Below are 21,901 nucleotides of genomic sequence, written 5' to 3'. Positions count from 1 at the left end.
AACCCACTTGTTTTGTTTCCGGGATAGTCACAGGTCTGGGAACCGGCAAAGGCGCCCCCCCCCCCCACCCCAGATACGGGTGAGGGTGCACCTTCAGGCCGAAGGGGTCTTATCCACAGGTCTGGGGAAACACGATTTCTGTTTGCCAGACCAGGGTCGCTTGGTGCCACCTCAGGGGGCCTTGAAGGACTTGGATCCCTTGTCAAGTGACCCTGAGAGACGGAAAAACCTTTTGTGTGCTGAAAAGGAGGGACCTCGTCTACGACTAGGGTCCTTACCCTTGTTAGCCTGTGGGAGAAAGGTACTCTTACTCCCTGTAAGACCTTTGATGAAGTCATCAAGGGTAGCCCCAAACAGGCGAGTGCCTTGAAAAGGTAGATCAGACAAGGCCTTCTTTACGCTGGAGGACCACTGCCGAAACAGACAGTCGGGCCACTAGTGGAGCCGCATCCAGCGAGGCATCGCAAAGAAACTGCAGCCAATGAACCAACTGGCCTGCCAGCTCTGCAGAGGCAGGGGGGAGTTGTTCCCCTTCCTGGTCACTGCGAAATAACTTAGCTCATTCAGTCAAGGTTTGTGACACAAGGGCAATAGTAATCACCGGTCTTAGTGGACACACTAATCGGGCCACAGACTCCGCCTTCCTATCCGCCGGATCCTTAAAGGACGGGGAATCCTCCACTGGAACCATGGTAGCTTTATTCAGTCTGGAGATCAGAGTGACAGGTGAGTCCCCCCCACACAATCGATTGTCCGGTCAGTCCCCCCCCGCCCCCACTGTTGGCATGACACCCGGTTCCAACCCCCAGGGGTAGCTTTAAGCGCCCCATAGCCCCAGTAAGTGAGGGGGGGACAGTTAAGAGGGGGTGCAAGACAGGGCAGAGGGGAAACCGAGGGTCCGACCGTCCAAAGGAGGGGCCCATGTGCACCCCAAAAACCCACCAGGGGCAGAGGGGGGGGAACAATTAATCACCATACCTGGAACAGGCAGGCACCATCTCCTGACAGAACCCCTCACAAACTAAGTGGGGGGGGGGGGGGGGCTGTCCAGAGACAAAGCCTATATGGCAACAATATGCTGGCAATGCTGTAAATGACAGAAGGCAACAAAAAACATAAAACAAAAAAAAAGCACAAATAATTGATAAACGAATGCACAACGGCATGTACACATAGAAAAGTGTAAAAAACTGCAAGAGACAACCCCCACCGCGCTGGCAGCACCAACCAGTCACCAGGCACAAGCACAAGACGATCCTCAGCGGAGAGGGAGAGAACCCCACCAGACTCACCACCCAGCAGAAACAGGCACCTGCAGCCACCAGGATAATCTGCATTCCACACGCAGTGATCAGGAAGTGAAAGGATCAAGAAGTCAGCACCAGGGTATGCGGAGGGGCTCTCACCGCCAAAATCACCACCCAGAGGTCTTCACTGTCATGGCCGCCGCTTTTTTCAATAGCAAACCACGGCAAAATGGCTGCCGGACTACACAAACATTGCCGCCGTGTAAAGAAACACACAGGATACAACAAAATGGCGGCACCACAAGGCTTGCAGGGACCCAGAAGGGAACCCAGGCCTCAAGGAAAGACCCAGGCAGGATGGAGGACCCTGGCAGGATGGAGAACCCTGGCAGGAGCCCCCACGAGGTACGACCCTCCCCCGCACAGTCGATTGTCTGGTCACCGGCGATGCATCCCCCCCATCGCCAGCATAGCATACTGCCCCCACTCCAGGAGGTGGCTTAGACTATCCAAGCAGCCCCAACATATTTGGAGGGGGAGGGGTGTTAGGATGGGGGACAGATGACAAGGGGAGGTGCCTGATGGGAAAGGAGGGAAACCCGGGGGGTCCGACTGTCCCGAGGGGCCCACATCCGCCCAAAAACCCTCCAGGGGGAGAGGGGGGGACAGCTACTCACCATACCAGGAACCAGGCGGGCACCACTCCAGACAAAACCCCTCTCCATCGAAATGGGGGGCTGTGAACCAGGAGGAACGCTGCGACTCGGGCCGAGACCCAGTCATATGCGATCTCGCGAGACTTTCAACTTGCAGGCCAAACCTAGCATGGAGCTAAGGTCTGTGTGCGCTCGCTGGCCAGACTGGGGAGACCACTGGATCTTGATTATCCAGCCTGTCAACCAGTCCGGCAGTTGATTGTAGATCTCACAGGAAAAATCCAGGAGAAAAAAAATTCTATCTAAAAAGAAAAAATTGTCAGGACCAAAGATCCCAGCAAGGAACTAGGTCCTTATTCCTGACTATGCAGAAAAAAACTGAGTGCCTATAACAGGGAGAGGGAGTATACCCCCTGGGACTGGCCATAGTCGTAGCCAAACTTTTTTTCTGGTTACTGTCCTACTCCTGTAGGGAGCAGAATAACCCAATGGTTATGAAGATCTGAAGCTGTGTCTGTCAATGAACGCAAGAGAAAATCATAATTTAAGCTTACAGTATAAAGGATCCAGTTTCACTCTTTCCCATCACCGCAAAGTTAATGCTAATTGCGCTTGAGGAAGCCTTACTTGGCAGAGTTTCTCAGACACTCTCCCAACACCTCCCACCAAGAGTCAGTTTAAATTGCAGAATGTACGATTAAAAAAAATAATAATAAATTAAGTACACTAACAGATGTAGATTGTAAACTATACAATGTACTGTGTGTTCAAAAGTACTTGGCAGCATTTGATAGTAACACAAACACAAACATGTGTGATCCACTGCTGATACAGAGCTGATGTTATCTTGGCTTTATTATTATTATTACTGCTGTCATAATGTAATGTATGTGAATATTGTGTGCCCTAGGGGGCCTGTCTCTTAGGGGGCAATTGTATACAAGGGTCTAATCAAAATTTATTTTTTTCATTTCTTACTTTTTTTTAATTTACATTTTTAATTTTTCTATAACCTTTAAATTACTAGGATATACAGCTGCAAGAAAAATTATGTGAACCCTTTGGAATGATATGGATTTCTGCACAAATTGGTCATAAAATGTGATCTGATCCTCATCTAAGTCATATCAATAGACAATCACAGTCTGCTTAAACTAATAACACACAAAGAATGAAATGTTGCCATGTTTTTATTGAACACACGATGTGCAGGTGGAAAAAGTATGTGAACCCTAGGTCCCCTACACTAATGACAAAGGAGATTAGAGGTGTTTGTTACAGCTGCCCTGCCCTATAAAAAACACACACCAGTTCTGGGTTTGCTTTTCACAAGAAGCATTGCCTGATGTCAATGATGCCTCGCACAAAAGAGCTCTCAGAAGACCTACGATTAAGAATTGTTGACTTGCATAAAGCTGGAAAGGGTTATAAAAGTATCTCCAAAAGCCTTGCTGTTCATCAGTCCATTGTAAGACAAATTGTCTATAAATGGAGAAAGTTCAGCACTGCTGCTACTCTCCCTAGGAGTGGCTGTCCTGTAAAGATGACTGCAAGATCACAGTGCAGACTGCTCAATGCGGTGAAGAAGAATCCTAGAGTGTCAGCTAAAGACTTACAAAAGTCACTGACAAATGCTAACATCCCTGTTAGCAAATCTAAAATTCGTAAAACACTAAACAAGAATGGATTTCATAAGAGGATACCACAGAGGAAGCCACTGCTGTCCAAACAAAACATTGCTGCACGTTTACACTTTGCACAAGAGCACCTGGATGTTCCACAGCAGTACTGGCAAAATATTCTGTGGACAGATGAAACCAAAGCGGAGTTGTTTGGAAGAAACACACAACACTATGTGTGGCAAAAAAGAGGCACAGCACACCAACATCAAAACCTCATCCCAACTGTGAAGTATGGTGGTGGGGGCATCATGGTTTGGGGCTGCTTTGCTGCGTCAGGGCCTGGACGGATTGCTATCATCGCAGGAAAAATGAATTCCCAAGTTTATCAAGACATTTTGCAGGAGAACTTCAGGCCATCTGTCTACCAGCTGAAGCTCACAGAAGATGGGTGTTGCAACAGGACAATGACCCAAAGCATAGAAGTAAATCAACAACAGAATGGCTTAAACAGAAGAAAATACGCCTTCTGAAGTGGCCCAGTCAGAGTCCTGTGCTCAACCCGATTGAGATGCTGTGGCATGACCTCAAGAAAGCGATTCACACCAGACATCCCAAGAATATTGCTGAACTGAAACAGTTCTGTAAAGAGGAATGGTCAAGAATTACTCCTGACCGTTGTGCACATCTGATCTGCAACTACAGGAAAAGTTTGGTTGAAGTTATTGCTGCCAAAGGAGGTTCAACCAGTTATTAAATCCAAGGGTTCACATACTTTTTCCACCTGCACTGTAAATGTTTACATGGTGTGTTCAATAAAAACATGGCAACATTTCATTTTTGTGTGTTATTAGTTTAAGCAGACTGTGATTGTCTATTGTTGTGACTTAGATGATGATTAGATCACATTTTATGACCAATTTGTGCAGAAATCCATATCATTCCAAAGGGTTCACATACTTTTTCTTGCAGCTGTATATTGATATATGTATATTTGACTTAAAAACCCTCATCATTCCTTCTTTCAGTGTATTATACCCAAACAAAGACCTTAAGCTGGCCATAGAGGATTGATATACAGCTGGTTCAGCAAGGATGGGCCAGATTGCGATCAGTGTGTGGCCCTCCCTTCTCGATAGAATGATGGAAAACGTTTCTTGATCAGATGCTGCAGCTGTCAGAATACAATAACCTGGCAGGGGTGGAGATTTCCTCCATGCATCTCACTTGTGTGGATGGAAGTATCTGTTAGTTTTTTTGTTTTGCTCGCTGACAAATAGGCCAGGTGTGGCCAGAAATACTGCACTTTACTGCTATGATGAGTTCACTTAAAATGCTTTAATGCGATCTTGAAGATCTATGTTGTGCTGGAAATAGGTCTTGACTGCCTTGGGAAACAAAATGCAAGGCAATCTATAATGCAAATACCAAATTTGGGAAACTACTTTGTGTACCTGTATATTAACTTTTCAAGCCACTCATTATGATTAAGTAAAATAGGTACAGTTTGGGTTGGGGCAAACTTTAAAGGAGAAAGTCTAGGCAAAACCTAACCAACCCTAAATCTGCTCTGTGCCACATTCTAAACCTAATCTATCTAACCCTGGAAAGCAAAAATCACTGTACTTACCTTTTCTGCACCTGATCCGGTCCGGTCTCCAGCGGTGGAAGCTGTGTGCAGGAGAGGACGGACAACGGCTGTGAAATCAATGGGAAGTGACGTCACCAATAGACTTACTATGGGGCTTCCATTGTCGGCTGCCTCTCCTGCACCCGCCTCCACACTGAAGCTGCTGACAGCTCAGCGTGGGACCGGATCAGCTGCAAAATAGGCAAGTACAGTGATTTTTGCTTTATAGGGTTGGATAGATTAAGTTTAGAATGTGGCAAAGACAGGTTGAGCGTTAGGTTTTGCCTGGACTTATCCTTTAAGTTGGCTTCCCAAATTTGTTTGCATTTTAGGGTGACAAGTTTGGGGTTCCCAAAAAGCTCTAGAAGACATGGAGACAATCAAGCAAGGACAGTGCCTTCTGTTTTCATGCCTGGCAAAGGAACAGGAAAGACCCGTTTACGTCTTGCCTAATCCAGGAACGTGTGCGATGGGAACATCACATACACATCACATAATAATTCAGGGCAGTCAAGAGGACACTAAAAAGTGTATGTAAGCACAGAATATTGTCAATCTGATAAAACTGAAATGTTCTATATACACACACACACACACAAACTATATATGCACAAACAATTAGACCACTAACTTTTTTGATTTCAGTTTGGAAATGTTTCTTGTAAGCCTCCGAATAGTAAGGACTTTCACCTTCTTCACATCTTTCCGCATCTTTACTACCTGTGAAGACAAAGAAAATTTTGACAATTTTGTCATGTTGGTGTTTCTGGGAAAGACCTGGTTGCATACATAGATAACTATTTTTACCTGTCCACCCTTTTAAACTATCTGGAGGGGTCTCCAAGGATGGAAGGGCAGAGAAAGCTGGAGTTGGGCTTTAAATTATGCAATATGGCTACATGGCTGTACTCCTGAAAAACACACTTTATAAGTAAGAAAAAAAAAGTATAGTTCTTCCAATATTTCTTACAAATAAATGAATGTGTCTTTGCCAACTCTCTGTGAAACATAAAAACAAATTAATTTTGTCACCTTGTCACTTACTATAGAACATTCCATTTCTGCTATGGGGCAGAATTTGAAGCGGAGCCAGGTCACTGTCTGTCAAGAGGAATATTGACAGATAGGGTGTGTGAGGGTGTGTGAGTGAGAGTCCATTTTTACTAGTGAACCATACATAGAACTGGATTTTTGACTTACCGTAAAATCCATTTCTTTGATGTTCATTGACGGACACAGCTCCTGATCTTCTTAAACACTGTGTTTTATTGCCCCCTATAGGAATAGGACACTAGGTAGAAAAAAAGCTTGACAACCCATACTCCCACTCTCAGCTATAGGCACTCAGTTTTGTTACAAGCAGTGTCAGAAGAAATCCAACTCCACAGAGTGGTGGGTCCATATAGAGAAATGGATATTATGGTAAGTCAAAAATCCCATTTTCTCTTTCGTTCATTGACGGATACAGCTCCTGATCTTCTTAATCATTGGGACATCCCAAAGCAGTGTTAAACATGAGGGGTGGGAACAGCAGAAAAAATTCCCAAGGCTAAACCATAGCCAAAACAGATAACTGGAGCTCACCTTGAAAAAGAAAAAAAATAAATAAATAATACCCCCTCAAAGAGGACCAGGTTCTCTAAACAGCTGCCTGATAAACCTTGCAGCCAAAGGAAGCATCCACAGATGCCAACACATGCACTCATAAAATTTTGTGAAAGCGTGCACAGACGACCAGGTAGCCGCCTTGCAAACAGGTGGCACCGACACCTGATGATGGAAAGCCTAGAAGGCACTAAGCGCCCGAGTAGAGAACGCCTCAACAGGGAAAGGAGAAAACCTGACCCCTAATTTAATAGGTCTGAATCCCCATCTGTCTGATCCATCTGGAAAATGGTTGCAGAAGAAGCGGTTAACACCTTCTGAGGTGCATCCGCGAGCACAAATGGCGATTCTGACTTCCTGAAGGACTCCATAGCACTCAAGTACACCTGAATTGCCCGAACCACATCCAGGGAATGCAAGGCAATTTCCGTAGAATGTTTAGGTCTGGCACACAGAGAAGGCAACACAATGTCTTCATTCAAATGGAAATCAGGGATGGCCTTTAGAAGGAACGACAGATAGGGGCGAAGAACCACCTTTTCACTGTGAACTACCAAGGAGAACGACAAGACAACGCTGCCAGTTCCGATACTCTGCGCGCAGAAGTGATTGCCACCAAAAAAGGCCACCTCCAGGGACAGCGTAAGCAGGGGAAACTCCCTAAGTATTTTCAAAGGGAGGTTTCTGAAGGAATGACAGCACCAAATTGAGGTCCCAAGGCGGCATTGAAGACCGCACTGGAGGAACCAAAAAATCTCCCTGGAAAAAAAGGTATGCTCCAAGGAGAGTGTGGCCAAGGGTCATTGAAAGAAAGAAAGGCTGTCCCCTGGCCCTTTATGGACTCGCACCATGCGATGTACGTCTCCCATGTACAATGGTAGATCTACCTAGAAGATGATTACCTAGCTTTTAACAGCACAGGAAACATCAAAACAGAGAAACCTCTATCTTACAGCACCTGGTCTTCGACAGCCAAGCCGTTGAAACCAGCGACTTTAAAACAGGATGGAGATTGGCCCTTGGGACAACAGGATCCTCCCTGGGAGGAAGTCTCCAAAAAAACCTCCGCGACCAGCCGACGAGGCCAGTCCGGGGTCAATAAGATAACCGGAAACCCTTCTGCCTTGATCCTGCGCAGAAGTCATGACAGAAGTTTGAGAGGAGGGAAGGCATAAATCAGACGACACTGACCATGTGAGCCACCAGCATTCACCAGAGGATTCTGAGACTGTGCCACCAACCTCTGCACCTTCCTGTTGAGTCGATAGGCCAACAGGTCTACCTCGGGAGTGCTCGCCAGAGACACAACTGATGAAAAACCTCCGGATGAAGTGGTCCAACGTCTGTCGACATAGGCAATCCATCTCACCCCTAGAATGTGTATGGCAGAGAGGGCTGGAACCAACCGTTCTGCCCACCATAGAATGCTGGCTACTGCCAGAGCCACCACGATACATGTTGTGCTCCCTGGTGATCACATAAGCCACTGGCAGCCGTGGGATGACTGTCCAATACAAGGGGAGAAAGGATTTACCCTGTCAGAGGGCCAGAGAAAGAAACCACCAGATCAAAGACCCTCTCATTCTCGCAGCCTGCGATTTCTGGAGCATGGCCAGAGGAAGAAGCACTCTGGCTAAGGCCGAGTCCAGAGTCAGACCCAGATAGTCCAGTTTTGTGGAAGGAACCAGAGCAGACTCCTGAAAATTCAGAATCCAGCTGAACTCCCTCAGAATTCGTATAGTAATCTTTCAGTTATCCACCAGAGCCGTAGGGGACACTGCTCGCAGAAGAAGGTCATCCAAGTAGCCCAGTACCGCAAAACCCCGCTGACGTAACAAAACCAGCACCGTGGCCAACACATTCGCGAAGACCCAGGGAGGGGGGGGGGGGGCGGAGGCAAGACCCAAGGGCAACACCACAACTGGTAATACTCCACTCCCAGAGCAAAACTGAGGAAGCACCAGGGAGTACCCATGCCCCACTCACCGTCCGGGAGGGAAGGAGCCATCTACTTACCAGTCCAGCGTGCATGCGGGTAACAAGACAGAACCTCCTCGCCACCGAAGTGGGGGGGTTGTCGGCCAGGGTAACACTGTGACGTGGACTATACGTGCCCGGTCACATGTGTCCCTGAGAGACGTTTAACTCGCTGGCCGCCCCGGTCCAGGATGGGGCCTGTTTTGGCCGACCCAGCCAGCAGCTCTGGTCTGTGCACACTAGCTGGCCAGACTGGGGTGACCACTGGATCTACATTATCCAGCCCATCGCCCAGTCCGGCAGTTGATTGTAGATTCTCAAAGGAAAAATAGAAAAAATCTAATTAGAAAAGGAAAAAAATTGCCAGGAACAAGATCCCAGCAAGGAACTAGATCCTTACTCCTGACAAGGCAGAAAAAAACTGAGTGCCGATAGCTGAGAGTGGGAGTATACCCCCTGGGACTGCCCATAGGCGTAGTCAAGATTTTTTTCTGCATAGTGTTCTACTCCTGTAGAGGGCAGTATAACCCAATGGTTAACCACTTAAGGACCGCCCGCCGCAGTTATACTGCGGCAGGCAGCCCCTTCTGCGCAAACTGACGTAGGTATACGTCGGACGCGCGCCTGCAGCTAGGGGGCGAGCAAACGCCGGCGGCGGTGCGCTCCCGCCCCCACTCGGCTCCGATTGCCGCCTGACACCCGCGATCGTTCCCCGCTGAGAGAGAAGGACGGGCAGCTGTTGTAAACACAGCTGACCGTTCTTCTCGCTGGAATGATCAGAGTGCCTGTGATCCTTCTATGTAGGATTACAGGTCTCTGTGATCATTTCACAAGCCCCGCTCCTCCCAGTTACAATCCCTCTCCTAGGCTCACATTTAACCCCATTGATCACCCACAGTATTAACCCCTTCTCTGCTAGTGTATTACAGTAACAGTGCATATTTAAGCACTGATTACTGTAGTAATGTCACTGGTCCCCCCAAAAGTGTCAAAAATGTCAGTTAGGGATCCGATCTGTCCGACGCAATGTCGCAGTCCTGCTAAAAATTGCAGATTGCCACCATTAAAAAAAAAAAAAACAATAAAAAGAACAAATTTTTCCCGTAGTTCGTAGACGCGATAACTTTTGCACAAACCAATCAAAATACGCTTATTGCGATTTTTTCTACCATAAATATGTAGCAGAAAACAAATTGGCCTTAAATGTTAAAAAATTTTGATTTTCAAATTATTTTGGGAATGTTATATAGCAGAAAGTGAAAATGTTTTTTTTTTTTTTTTCTTTCAGAATTGTCGCTCTTTTTTTTGTTTATAGCGCAAAAAAAAAAAAAAAAAATCGCAGAGGTGATCAAATACCACCAAAAGAAAGCTTTATTTGTGGGAAAAAAAGGACATCAATTTTAATTGGGTACAGCGTTGCACAACCGCACAATTGACCATTAAAATAACACAGTGCTGAATCGAAAAAAAAAATGGCCTGGTCATTAAGGGGGCAAACCCCTCCAATTCAGAAGTGGTTAAGATGATCAGGAGCTGTATCCGTCAATGAAGGAAAGAGAAAATATTTTTTTTTAAAAGGATTGTACGGTAAGAAAATTATGATGTTTCAGCTAAATTCAAACAACATTGACTATTTTCAATTTATATGCTGCTAGCATTTGTAGATAGAAAAATATTTAATATTTACTTGCTTTCAACTTTTTTTTTTTTTTTACATTTCATTAGTTTCTTTGAAGGCCTTGGCAAATGTCATACATCCCAGGAGTCTCCAGGAGAGAAGGCGAGGAGGAGGGGTTTGTTCAGCTAAGCACAACCCCCTGTCTGCATACCTGAGCTAAGGGCAGATGGATTCCAGGATGTAAAAGCTACTGGAATCATCTGCCCTTACACAAGATGGCCAGGGTCAGAAATGCTAGGGGGGCGGGGGGGGGGTTGTTTTCAAAGTGATTCATAGCAAAATAAAGCATGGCCAAGTTTGCTTTAAATAATAAAAATGAATTTACCAGCGTTTTTGTTTTGTGAAGCTCAGATAAAGTGTAGTTCCACTGTAATCCAAAAGGTATATAGGCGATGTGGCTAACACATAGTAAATTTGAGAGGAAACAGCTAAAAGCCACAGCCCAAATGCCAAAGTTAAAAGCTTAGAGAGCTTTAAAAATGTTTCTATTAAAGCAGTCCTTTCCAAGAGAAAGCAAGGGCTGCTCATTATCTTAGGGACCTTTCCCACAATACAATTCGCTATATAATAGAGGGACAAAAATGTATCTGTGGGGAAAAAATCAGAATAATTACCGACCCTCTGCTGCAGAGCATGGTGTCACTGTTCTCTGATGTGTGCTCTAAATCTACAAAACCCACTTCCTCTGAGCCCAGGTTGTCCTGGGCCAAACCAAGCCTGTGTCTAGATAGTGCAGTGCAAAAAAGAATATACAAATCCTAAATTCATGAGAAAATCATAGAAAGCCTATCATATATTAAAATCATAATCATGACCGCTGTAAGTGCTTGAAACTGTGACATGCAGGTGCCGCTGTGTGAATACCTCCACCACAATCATAAGCAGCCTCTCAACACCTTCATAGGACCAGACAGGTCCCAATACACCTTCCCCAGTGGGGTCAAAGATTCTCCAGTCAGCATATAGTAATTGCAGTATACATCTGTCCGTGGTATGTAAAATAAATAAGATAACATCTAGTGCTCTCTGTAAATGATCAAACTTTAATAAAACAGTGGTAAAAGACTTACAAACAATGCACTTCATTCAGATCAGTGATCTCAGTACACAGTAAGACCATAAGGATGGCCACGGGTGAGATCACACATTGCTCCTCTCTTGTGGCCACCGGTCAAACACCTGCCATGTTTGACTCAAAAAACAAAACACGAAAACCACCTTTGCATTTTTTCTGCATCAACAATCCACCTAAAGCGTAGCTCCACCCAAAAGGGAAAGTTCTGTTTTAAGTCCTCCTTTCCCCTCCTTTGTATTGCAATGTACAGTATATTGTTTTTTGGTGGTGGTGGGGGGGGGGTTATAACTAGTTCTTACCTCCCGTCCCTCCCTGCAGTTTTCTGGGACATGTCACAGGTCCCAGAAGGCTTCGGGACCATTCATAAAGTGCAGCATGGCTTGAGCATGTGCAGCAGACAGTGAAGTCGCAAGCAACACAGCTTGCTGCCCACAGTGAAGATGCCAGCGCTGGGAACATGAAGGCTAGTGAAGGTCTGGCCTGGGTGAGGATGGCGCTGGATCCAGGGACAGGTGAGCGTCCAGTTATTGAGGCTGCATTCACACATGGGCATTTTGAATTGCGGGCAGAATTGCCCAATTCTGCCAGCGATTTAAAAACGCCCATATCTGAATGACAAATCCCACAATGCACATTTCAGATGGCATTTATTGGAATGGCACCTAAAAACACGGTCCGGTTCCCCATGATAAATAGTGCTGCAATTACGGCAAACTGAATCGCATGAAGCATGTCACCCAAAAGATGCTCCTGAATATTTTTTGGGCGACAAGCTACAAATGATGCAGTTTGCAATGATTTATCGTGCGACAATCATGGCAGAACTGCGATTCTGCCCGCGATTCAAAATGCCCATGTGTGAATGCAGCCTAAAAGCAGCTAATTATTTTTTTACAGAGTGAACAACCTCTTTAACTATTTGAACATATATAAAGTGTGTCAACATCATAAATGCAGTTCAAGATGCAGAGAGCGTGTGACCTCAGTACCTACTACTTCCGGTCGGTGGAACGCACGCTGCAGGAGCAGCGTCCACCAGACCAGACCAGATCGCTATTTTTTCCCTGCAACTCTGTAAGTGTTATTCTTTTATGTTATAATAAACATTCATTATGTACTTCACCATGGTGGGCCAGTCTCGTTTTGTTTAATGAGGAGCATACAGCCAGTGGAACTTCCAGCAACCCAGTGGATATATGATCAGTGTGGGACCCACAATCCTATTTAATACCCAGATACAAGGCACATTATTTACATCTTTCCGGTGAGTGGGGTCACCTTAGGGGAGCACCAGCACTTTTGTGTGAATTACCGCACTGGAGCACCTTTTTGAAGGACCGATTCATTTATTGATTTATTTATTGATAAGCACTTGTTTTTTTATGGAATTACTTCATTCAGTCTGAAGCCCAGTACACACGTAGCGATTGTCGGCCGTAAATATTCGGCCGCCGAACGATCGGCCGATTGTAGGCTTGTTAGTATGATGCTTCCGACAGCCGACAGCGAATTTTTGGCCGAACAGAATCTGGCGTGCAGACTTTAAAATTTTTGTTGGCCGTCACCAGAACGGCCGATTGTTCGCCATTCAGTACAGAATTCGGCCGACAAACAGCAGATTAGCAAGACTGGGCATGCTCAGAAAAAAAAAAAAAACACACGGAAAGTTAACCATCCCATGACATCACTTCTGCAGTCGGCTGTTGTTGGCCGACAAAATTTGTGTGCAGTCTTTAGCACTTTTCAGCCGACAGGACAGCACCGGACAAAAGACGGCCGATCGTTCGGCCGACATTCGGGACGTGTGTACGGGGCTTAAGATTCTAATTGCACATTTTTGCACATTGTGGTTTACTATTGTATATTTATTAATCAGATTTGCACCTAGCACTTTATCAAATTTCACAGATTTTATGCTTTAGCACACATATTGTTATGTAAAGAGAAGGCAGCGCTGACTCACATATCTTTTTTCAAGATGATTTAGATACTTTAAAAAGAGCAATAAATACTGTACTGATATTAGCATACTGGCAAATTCTCATATTCCCACAACTGAACAAACAGGAAACCTGTGACTGAAGCTCACCACACAAATGATTTGGCACGAAACTTACTTTTTTTTACTAGAAGGCTTGGATTAGAAACACAGATTTATTGCATTAACAGCCATCAAGAGATACATTCTAATAGATATTCAGCAGAGGATGACAGGATGCATATTGAGAATTTCCATTTCATGCTTTACTTGTTTTAAAGCGGAACTTTACCCATAACATATTGCTTCTTGTTGGAGGCTGCTATTTTGCTGAAGCCCAGAGCACCTGAATGATAAAGTAGATCTAAACCCATTGATTTAACGGTTTCAAAAAACAGTTACATTCCTGGAATGCTGGGATTGCTAACTGTCACATTTGCTTGTGTCCTCCACCAAACTGTCAAACCATCAAATGGCTGGAGTCATAACCGATCACATGTGCAGCACTTACCGCAAAATCATGTACCTGTGCATCATTTTGCTGAAGTGGCTGTCCCGGTGTAGCGTGAGAATTACCTACCCCGTGAGAATTACCTACCCCTCGTCACTTCCGGCCAGGAACAGCTGAGCAGCGCAGCAGTGCGCATGCTCACAGGGCCGGATACCTAAAGGGACGACAGAGGAGCTGACTAGTGCGCATGCGCACTAGTATGGAAATAGGACGGTGTACCGTGGGAAAAACCTACCCACGCGGCGGTTAAATAAAACAGCGGGGTTGCAATACGAATCATCTCCGCTCCTGTGGCTGTCACTTCCCTGCTCTCGGCAAGTAAATATAAAAGCGGCTGGCGTCTCCGTGATTTATGTTTACATACACCCGCCGCCGCTTTTATATTTACTTGCCGAGAGCAGGGAAGTGACAGCCACAGGAGCGGAGATGATTCGTATTGCAGCCCAGTTGTTTTAATGTAACGGCTGCATTCCATACAGTGCCGTGAACCGGAAGTGACGAGGGGTAGGTTTTTCTCACGGGTAGGTAATTCTCACGGAACACCGGGATGATATGCAGCTAGAGGCATCATCCCAGTACTGTTTTTTATAGAGCAGATGGTCGGCTTTCATGTGATAACCAATGTGGTAAGCAGCCACTCGGCCATTATCACAAGCAGCGGGAGGGGATATCCCTTCCTCCCGCCGCCTTCTGCTGCTCTGTAGGGGTTTCTTGTCCCACTGGGAGACCCGAGCGACCACCCGGCACGCTCGCCGGCTCACCAGAGGCCAGAACAAAGCCGGAAACGGCTTTCATCGGGTCTCCAATGTAGTATCCCGGAAATGACATTGCAATGTCACTTCCGGTTTACTTGGCAGCCAACAGCGCCGATTTGAAAAAATTCTGAAGTATTAAAAAAAAGCAGATTTTGGCGTTTTGAATACTTTGAAGTGCAGAGGAGAGGTTTGGGGTCTTTTAGACCCCAGATCCCTCCAGAAAGAGTTCCTATCACTGCCCATTACTGTCACAAGGGATGTTTACATTCCTTGTGACAGCAATAAAAGTGATAAGACTTATTTTTAAAAGGACAGCGTAAAAAATAAATAAAATAAGAAAAAAAATGTTTTTCTAACGAGATTTTTAAGTACCGTAGTTTGTCGCCATTCCACGAGTACGTGCAATTTTAAAGCATGACATGTTAGGTATCCATTTACTCAGCGTAACATCATCTTTCACATTATACACAAATTGGGCTAACATAACAGTTTATTTTTTTTAAATTCAGTCAAGTGTATTTTTTCAAAAAAAAAAAAATTGTGTTTGAAAGACCGCTGTGCAAACACATTGTGACATAAAATATTGCAACGACTTCCATTTTATTCTCCAGAGTGTCTGCTAAGAAAATATATATAATGTTTCGGTGGTTCCGAGTAATTTTCTAGCAAAAAATACTGATTTTAACTTGTAAGTAACAAATGTAAGAAATAGGCCTGGTCTTTAAGAGGTTAAACAGAGGCAGCTTCCTTGGCTGTAAAGGATAAGAGGGTTTAATTCTGCTTTAGGCTGTCAGCAGATTGGCCTCTACAAACTCAGCAGTGCCTAAAAATGCCTAAAATGGCAGAGCAACTAAGCATGTGCAGAGCAGGGTGAGACCGTGTATTATTGGATTTTAAACAGTATAAACACTTATTTTTAATGTTTTACATATTTATACCCGCAAAAGGGGCCAGCCTGAGGTGATCTAGCAGGACTTCATTTTCTGACTAAAGTTACAATTTAAGCAAGCGCATGTTAAAGCGGAACTTCACTCAAACAGTGCAAAACCACTGGTTCTTCCCCCACCCTGTATCCCAGTTGTATTTTTCTTTTTGGGCAGGGTATAGGGGGGGTTGTACGAGTACCATTTTATGCATTCCACCCCTTGAAATCCTTCTCCAGGTGTGGCTGACCTCAATAGTCCCATCCACTTCTACACCCTCCTGAGACATGTCATACGCCCCCCCCCCCCCCCCGAGGACCGATCTCCCTGAGTTGCACAATCTCACACATGCGCAGTGGGGGGGAAGGGGGCCGCTATGATTCTATAGACAAGTAATTACCTGATTTTTAAAAGTCAGGAGCTACAGTATTTGCGGTATTTGCTACACCTGTTTGCTTCCTCCCCCTCCCGACAGGTACCTGTCCCTACTTATGGGTAATCTTGCCACAGCGAGGTCCCCCAGAAGTTCGGCCCCCCTCCTCCTGGCCATTCACAAAGCACAGCATGCTTCACACATGTGCAGTAAGGAACTGGCTGTAAAGCCGCAAAGCTTCACTGCCAGTCTACCTTACAAGAAATGGCGACAGCAGCACCCGAGAGTCAATTGAAAAATCAGCTGGGGTGCCAACATCACGGGATCCCTGGACAGGTAAGTGTCCTAATATTAAAAGTCAGCAGTTACAGTATTTGTAGCTGCGGACTTTGAATTTTTTGGTGGGGGAGGTTGGAGCTCCGCTTTCACATAAACATGCAGCATAATTTATGATCTGCTAAACTTTAATGATTCTGGGGAGACAAGTACATTCTAATGACACACGTATTCCTTTTTTTTCATATCAGAGGTATGTAGTGACATGATAATTGCTGGCATATGAAATGCGGTCTACTCTAAAATATTGATCTGTTCTTCTGTAAATGGTCTACCTTAACAGATCCAATTGACCAACCCTAAGCTGATTTTCAGTAATCTGAGATTCTAGTTGCACTAAGTATTTGAAAGAGAAGTCTAGGTTCAACCATTTCAGTCCCTGAAGGTTTACCCACCTTCAGGACCACCCCATTTTTTGTGATCGGGCACTGCGTTACTTTAACAGACAATTGTGCAGTTGTGCACTGCTGTACCCCAGTGTTAATTTTGGCAGCAAATTTCAATTTAGTTTTAGTCGTATTTTGGTCTTTTGACTAAAATTCTGTTTTAGTTTTAGTCCTATTTTAGTCATCTGAATAGTTTTAGTCATAGCTTAGTCGACTAAAATCTCATACGTTTTAGTCAACTACAAATTGAATGGGTTTAGGTAAATTGTAATACATTATTTAAATATTTCCCTAGAATTTCCAAACTAATTATATACTACTGGAGTAAAAATCTAATAATATGTTATTATTTTTGGTATTAAGGTTTGAACATGCACTACAGACACAGATTTAGCCATTGTGATATATAACATCTTCATAAATAAAACCAAGTTCATAAACAAAAATATTGCTTTTTGACAAACAGAAGTGCAACTTTGAAATACAAAAAGACCCGAAAACTAAACACTATTGGCTGTAATGTCATTGCACATATTACCTGAATATATTACCAACATTAAATATTAAGAAAAATATAAGAAAAGCCTTTTTCTTAATTTTTTTCTCTTTCAGCAGCTTAGTAGATGCCCCTTACTTATGCTTATGCGGTGGTGCAATACATGTTTAAGCTTTAATGTGCTATTATTACAGGCTCTGGATGGAATTGTGTTGCCGATTTAGAAATGGCCAGCAGAGTAGTGTTCATTTTGATGTAAATTTAGTTTTAGTCATAGCCTTTTGATTAAAATGCCATTTCTAATTTTCGTGTTTTAGTCATCTGAATTGTTTTATTTTAAGTCATATTTTAGTAGACTAAAATAGTGTTAATTTAGTCGATGAAATTAACACGGATGTACCCAAATAAAATTGATATCCTTTTTTCCTCACAAATAGAGCTTTCTTTTGTTAGTATTTGATCACCTCTGTGGTTTTTATTGTATGCACTATAACCAAAAAAGGCTGACAATTTTGAAAAAAAAAAATCACAATAGTTTTTACTTTCTGCGATAAAACATGTCCAATAAAAAAAAAAATGTAAAAAAAAAAAAATGTAAAAAAAAAAAAAATCAAATTTCTTTATCAATTTAGGCCAATATGTATTCTGCTACATGTTTTTGGTAAAAAAAAAAAAAAAAAATCCCAATAGGCATGTATTGATTGGTTTGCACAAAATGTATAGCTTCTACAAACTATGGGATAGTTTTTTTTTTACTAGTAATGGCGGCGATCAGCGATTTTTAGCTGGACTAAATAAATCTGACACTAAATGACACTTTTTGTGGACCAGTGACACCAATACAGTGAGCAGTGCTAAAAAAAAAAAAATGCAGTCACTGTACTAATGACACTGGCAGGGTAGGTGCAATCAAAAGGTTAAATGTGCTCCTGGGAGTGCTTTCTAACTGTGAAAGGGAGGGGAGTGCTTTGGCTGTGAGATGATAGAGATCCATGTTCCTCCATGATCCATTAGCAGAAATACAGGATCTCTGTCTCCCCTACTAGAAGAATGGCTATCTGCCTTGTTTACATAGGCAGACCGCCATTCTGCCTCTCTTATGAACAATCAGCGTGTCCCCCAGACCCGCTGATTAGATCCCGCTGTGTCCAATTACAGTGGGAGTGTGCGTGCAGACCCAGAAGAGCAAAATCACATACCTGTACGCGATTTCATGCAGGAGAGCCGCCGCCCCGCAGTATATATACGTGGGGCGGTTGGCAAGTGGTTAAGGAAAAAAAAATTTAAAAATAATACTCACCTAGGTAGATGCAGCATTGATCCAATGCTGCATCAGTCCCTCGCTGCTTCTAAGACCTAAGAACTGAGAAATCAAAGACCACGGATAAATCAATTCTCAGCGTTTAGTGAGTTGGGGACTGTTAGTCACCAGATCTCTGCTCTAATCCTTCAGCGCTCACTGGAGCTCTGGGCCGTGGAGGGAGTGAGAGCAGCTGGTTTAGTCTCCCAGTGGCATACCATATGGTTGGGATTTGTTCGGAGCCTGGACTGGCTCTGTGACATCACCCAACAGTCCCTGTCAGCTGAAATCAGATCACAGGAGTGCAGAACGAATAGCACTCCTGTAATCCATAGCAGAAGTACAGTCAAAAAAGCTTTGGCTATGTGTCTCCTTTAAAAGACACATAGCCAAAGAGACTCCCATGCTGTCCAATAAAGGCAACGTGACAGTCTCATTTTTTTTTTTATTCATCTTTATTTTCTATTTTCCAATATACAAAATATGATACAAAAACCATCATAGACCGTTACATATAAATTACATTTTTACTTTCCCTTTCCCTCCCCTCGTGTCAATGTTAGGATAGGATACACCCATTGCAAAAACAAACATTGTAAATATTCTCAATCTCAGGTACCAACCCCGGAGTTTCAATCCAAACTTTCCACATCCTTTCAAATCTATTTCTACTTCCCTTCCTTATACAGACAAATTTTTATTTTATTATTGTATTATTAACCCTCCTCAACCATTCTTTTATGGATGGTGGTTCAGATAGATTCATGTAGTTTGGGGCACCTCCAGAAAATGTGAATCAAGTCCCCATCTGCAGCCCCACATCTGGGGCAACATGCTTCTGGATGGCCCCCAAACCATAACAATTTTTTGGGTGTATAGTATGCTCTATGAATAATATAGAGTTGTATAGTTTTTTGTGCTGCTGATAAAGGTAGCGAATCTATTGAGGATACTATACCATCTCATTGGACGTCTGGTAACATCCCCACATCCCCCTCCCACTTTACTCTACTAGAGGGCTAACTGTCCTTTTCTAGCACTTCTAAGTGTATATTTTTATATAATTTCGAGATCAGACCCTTCAGAGAAGTGGCTTCTACCAACACTTTCAATAGCGGGACTGTCAATCACCAGATCTCTGCTCTAACCCTCCAGCGCTCACTGGAGCTCTGGGCCGTGGAGGGAGTGAGAGAGCAGCTGGTTTAGTCTCCCAGTTGCATACCATATGGTTGGGATCGTTTCAGAGCCTGGACTGGCTCTGTGGCATCAGCCAACAGCCTCCTGTCAGCTGAAAACAGATCACAGAAGTGCAGAACGAATAGCACTCCTGTGAGCCATAGCAGAAGTACAGCCAAAAAAACTTTGGCTATGCGTCTCCTTTAAAAGAGACTCCCATGCTCTCTCATTAGGGCAACGTGACAGAGTCTCTTTATAGGTAATTCTCCAATCAACTACCTTCTCCATGCTCCGTTATCAAAAAATATCTGATGCTCCCAAGTATGGAGAGAGCAAGTGACCTCCTCCCAAGATGCAGTGTTCGACACCAATCGACATACGGCTTTATCGAGGGTTAGGACAGCAGAGAGAAGGAGCGGATTAATGGAGAGTTGGTAGAAGTAGGCTGTTTTCTTAGTTACTGCAATGCGGACATCTCTGCACACCTTTTTGCAATTGCAAGGACAGGTGAAACCCACTATCCATCTGGGAATTGTAATTGACTTATTAAACAGAGAATAATGGGACACTAGAGACACCCTTTCTGTAGTAGGAGACATAGTCCTTATTTTTTCTCCAAGGCAGCACATATATGAAGAAGGTCGCATGGATTCCCCCATTCACATAGTCAGTGTTGATAGGGAAATTTCTCCAGCAGCCCCTCCAGCAGCACTGTTATGTTCTGCTGGCTGGGGGTGGCACAGGGAGCCTTCCCTGCTGGAAGAACACGATTACTGCTAGCGGCTATGGCCACCGGCAGTAATTGCATTTTAAAAAATCAACTAGGGTGCAATAAGCCTGCCCACACGTGGATCAAATCTCGGCCAGTTCAGAAGATACAATTTTGATCTATGTATGGCCGGCTTAAATCTAGCACAAAGTTCACGCACATAATTAGATTGTTCAGTAATCTGCCTGACGCAGGATCTGAAGTCACATAGTAAGCCAATATTGCAATGGAAGCAGAAAGAAATAAATATAGCTTATTGGTGTCGCCTTCACACAGAAATAATCTGCCAAAATCATTGTGAGTTATGAAATAGATTATTTTTTTTGGACATGTTATAATAACAACATAAGATAAACAGTCCAGCCAAATACATGAAATGTTCACAAAGCTTTCTAGGCATTAACCCCTTCCAGGAACTTGGGTGAATGCTGAATAAGTAAAAAAGGCACAGGCAAAGGGGTTCCTGAAAGGGAAAATATGGACATGACAGCTTCAAAGATTGCTTTATTCAAAGATTGATTCAAATTGAGTGAAACCAACTGGCAGCAGCTGGTCTCCTGCTCAATTGTATTGAGGTTGAACTATGGCTCGCACACGCTGCAGCACCACCTTGTGTACGTGTGTCTATTCCCACGTAGCAGGAATGGGATCCCCTTTCTGTACAGCAAATCTGCCAAGAAAAAGCAGATTCCTGGCATTCACATTACAGAATCAAAATGCCATTATATTTTGTGAAATTACTTTTTTAAAGCCAAACTCCCAGTACCTATATAAAAAGCATGAATTCATTAATGTAGGTATATATTCTTTACAAGTAATCAAATGTAATTTTAATGCAACCAGAGTGGTTTAGAAACAAAATGATACTTAAAGCGGTAGTATACTCTGCTTTTTAATTTTTATAATAAGGCTTACCTGTAGGTAAAAATAATATCTCCTAAACCTGCATGGTTTAGGCGATATTCACCCTGCATGCAGCCGCTGACACCAGTGGCGCTTGCGCAGGATTGACATCATCGCGGCTCTGGCCACTCACAGCGCTGGAGCCGCCGAACCCAGAGAGACGCTGAGGGAACTTGTCAGCTCCCTCAGTGGTGTCTGGGCGACCATGTGGGGGCTTCGTTCTAAGGTAATTATTTCATAATGTGCTAGTATGCAATGCATACTAGTACATTATGCCATTGTCCTGCAGGGTTTGTTTTTTTACACAGGGGATACAACCGCTTTAAAAGGAATGTCCAGGCATTACCCAGTTACTCCAAACTTTCACCTACCCCTCTAGAGCATGTCATACCATTATTTTCTTTAGACTGTTTTTCAACAACCCTACTACCAGGCACTTTACCCCTTTCCTGCCCAGGCTAATTTTCAGCTTTAACGCTGGTGCACTTTGAATGACAATTGCGCCGTA

At 44.0% G+C, this 21,901-nt stretch overlaps 1 protein-coding gene across 2 annotated transcripts in view; it reads right to left on the bottom strand.

Moving 5' to 3' along the window:
- SRFBP1 (serum response factor binding protein 1) overlaps window positions 1–21,901 on the bottom strand; it is a 227,921-nt gene that overhangs the window by 156,477 nt on the left and 49,543 nt on the right. For both annotated transcript variants that reach the window (XM_082275395.1, XM_082275394.1), the window contains exon 2: window positions 5,784–5,872. In XM_082275395.1, the coding sequence (XP_082131521.1) occupies window positions 5,784–5,872 (89 nt within the window). The remainder of the gene's footprint in view (window positions 1–5,783; window positions 5,873–21,901) is intronic.

The sequence above is a fragment of the Pelophylax lessonae genome (assembly GCF_965119305.1).
Source record: "Pelophylax lessonae genome assembly, chromosome: 1".
In the NCBI taxonomy this organism is placed as follows: Eukaryota; Metazoa; Chordata; class Amphibia; order Anura; family Ranidae; genus Pelophylax; species Pelophylax lessonae.
Note: the sequence above shows the minus strand (reverse complement) of the source record. Positions and strands in the feature narration are given on the sequence as shown.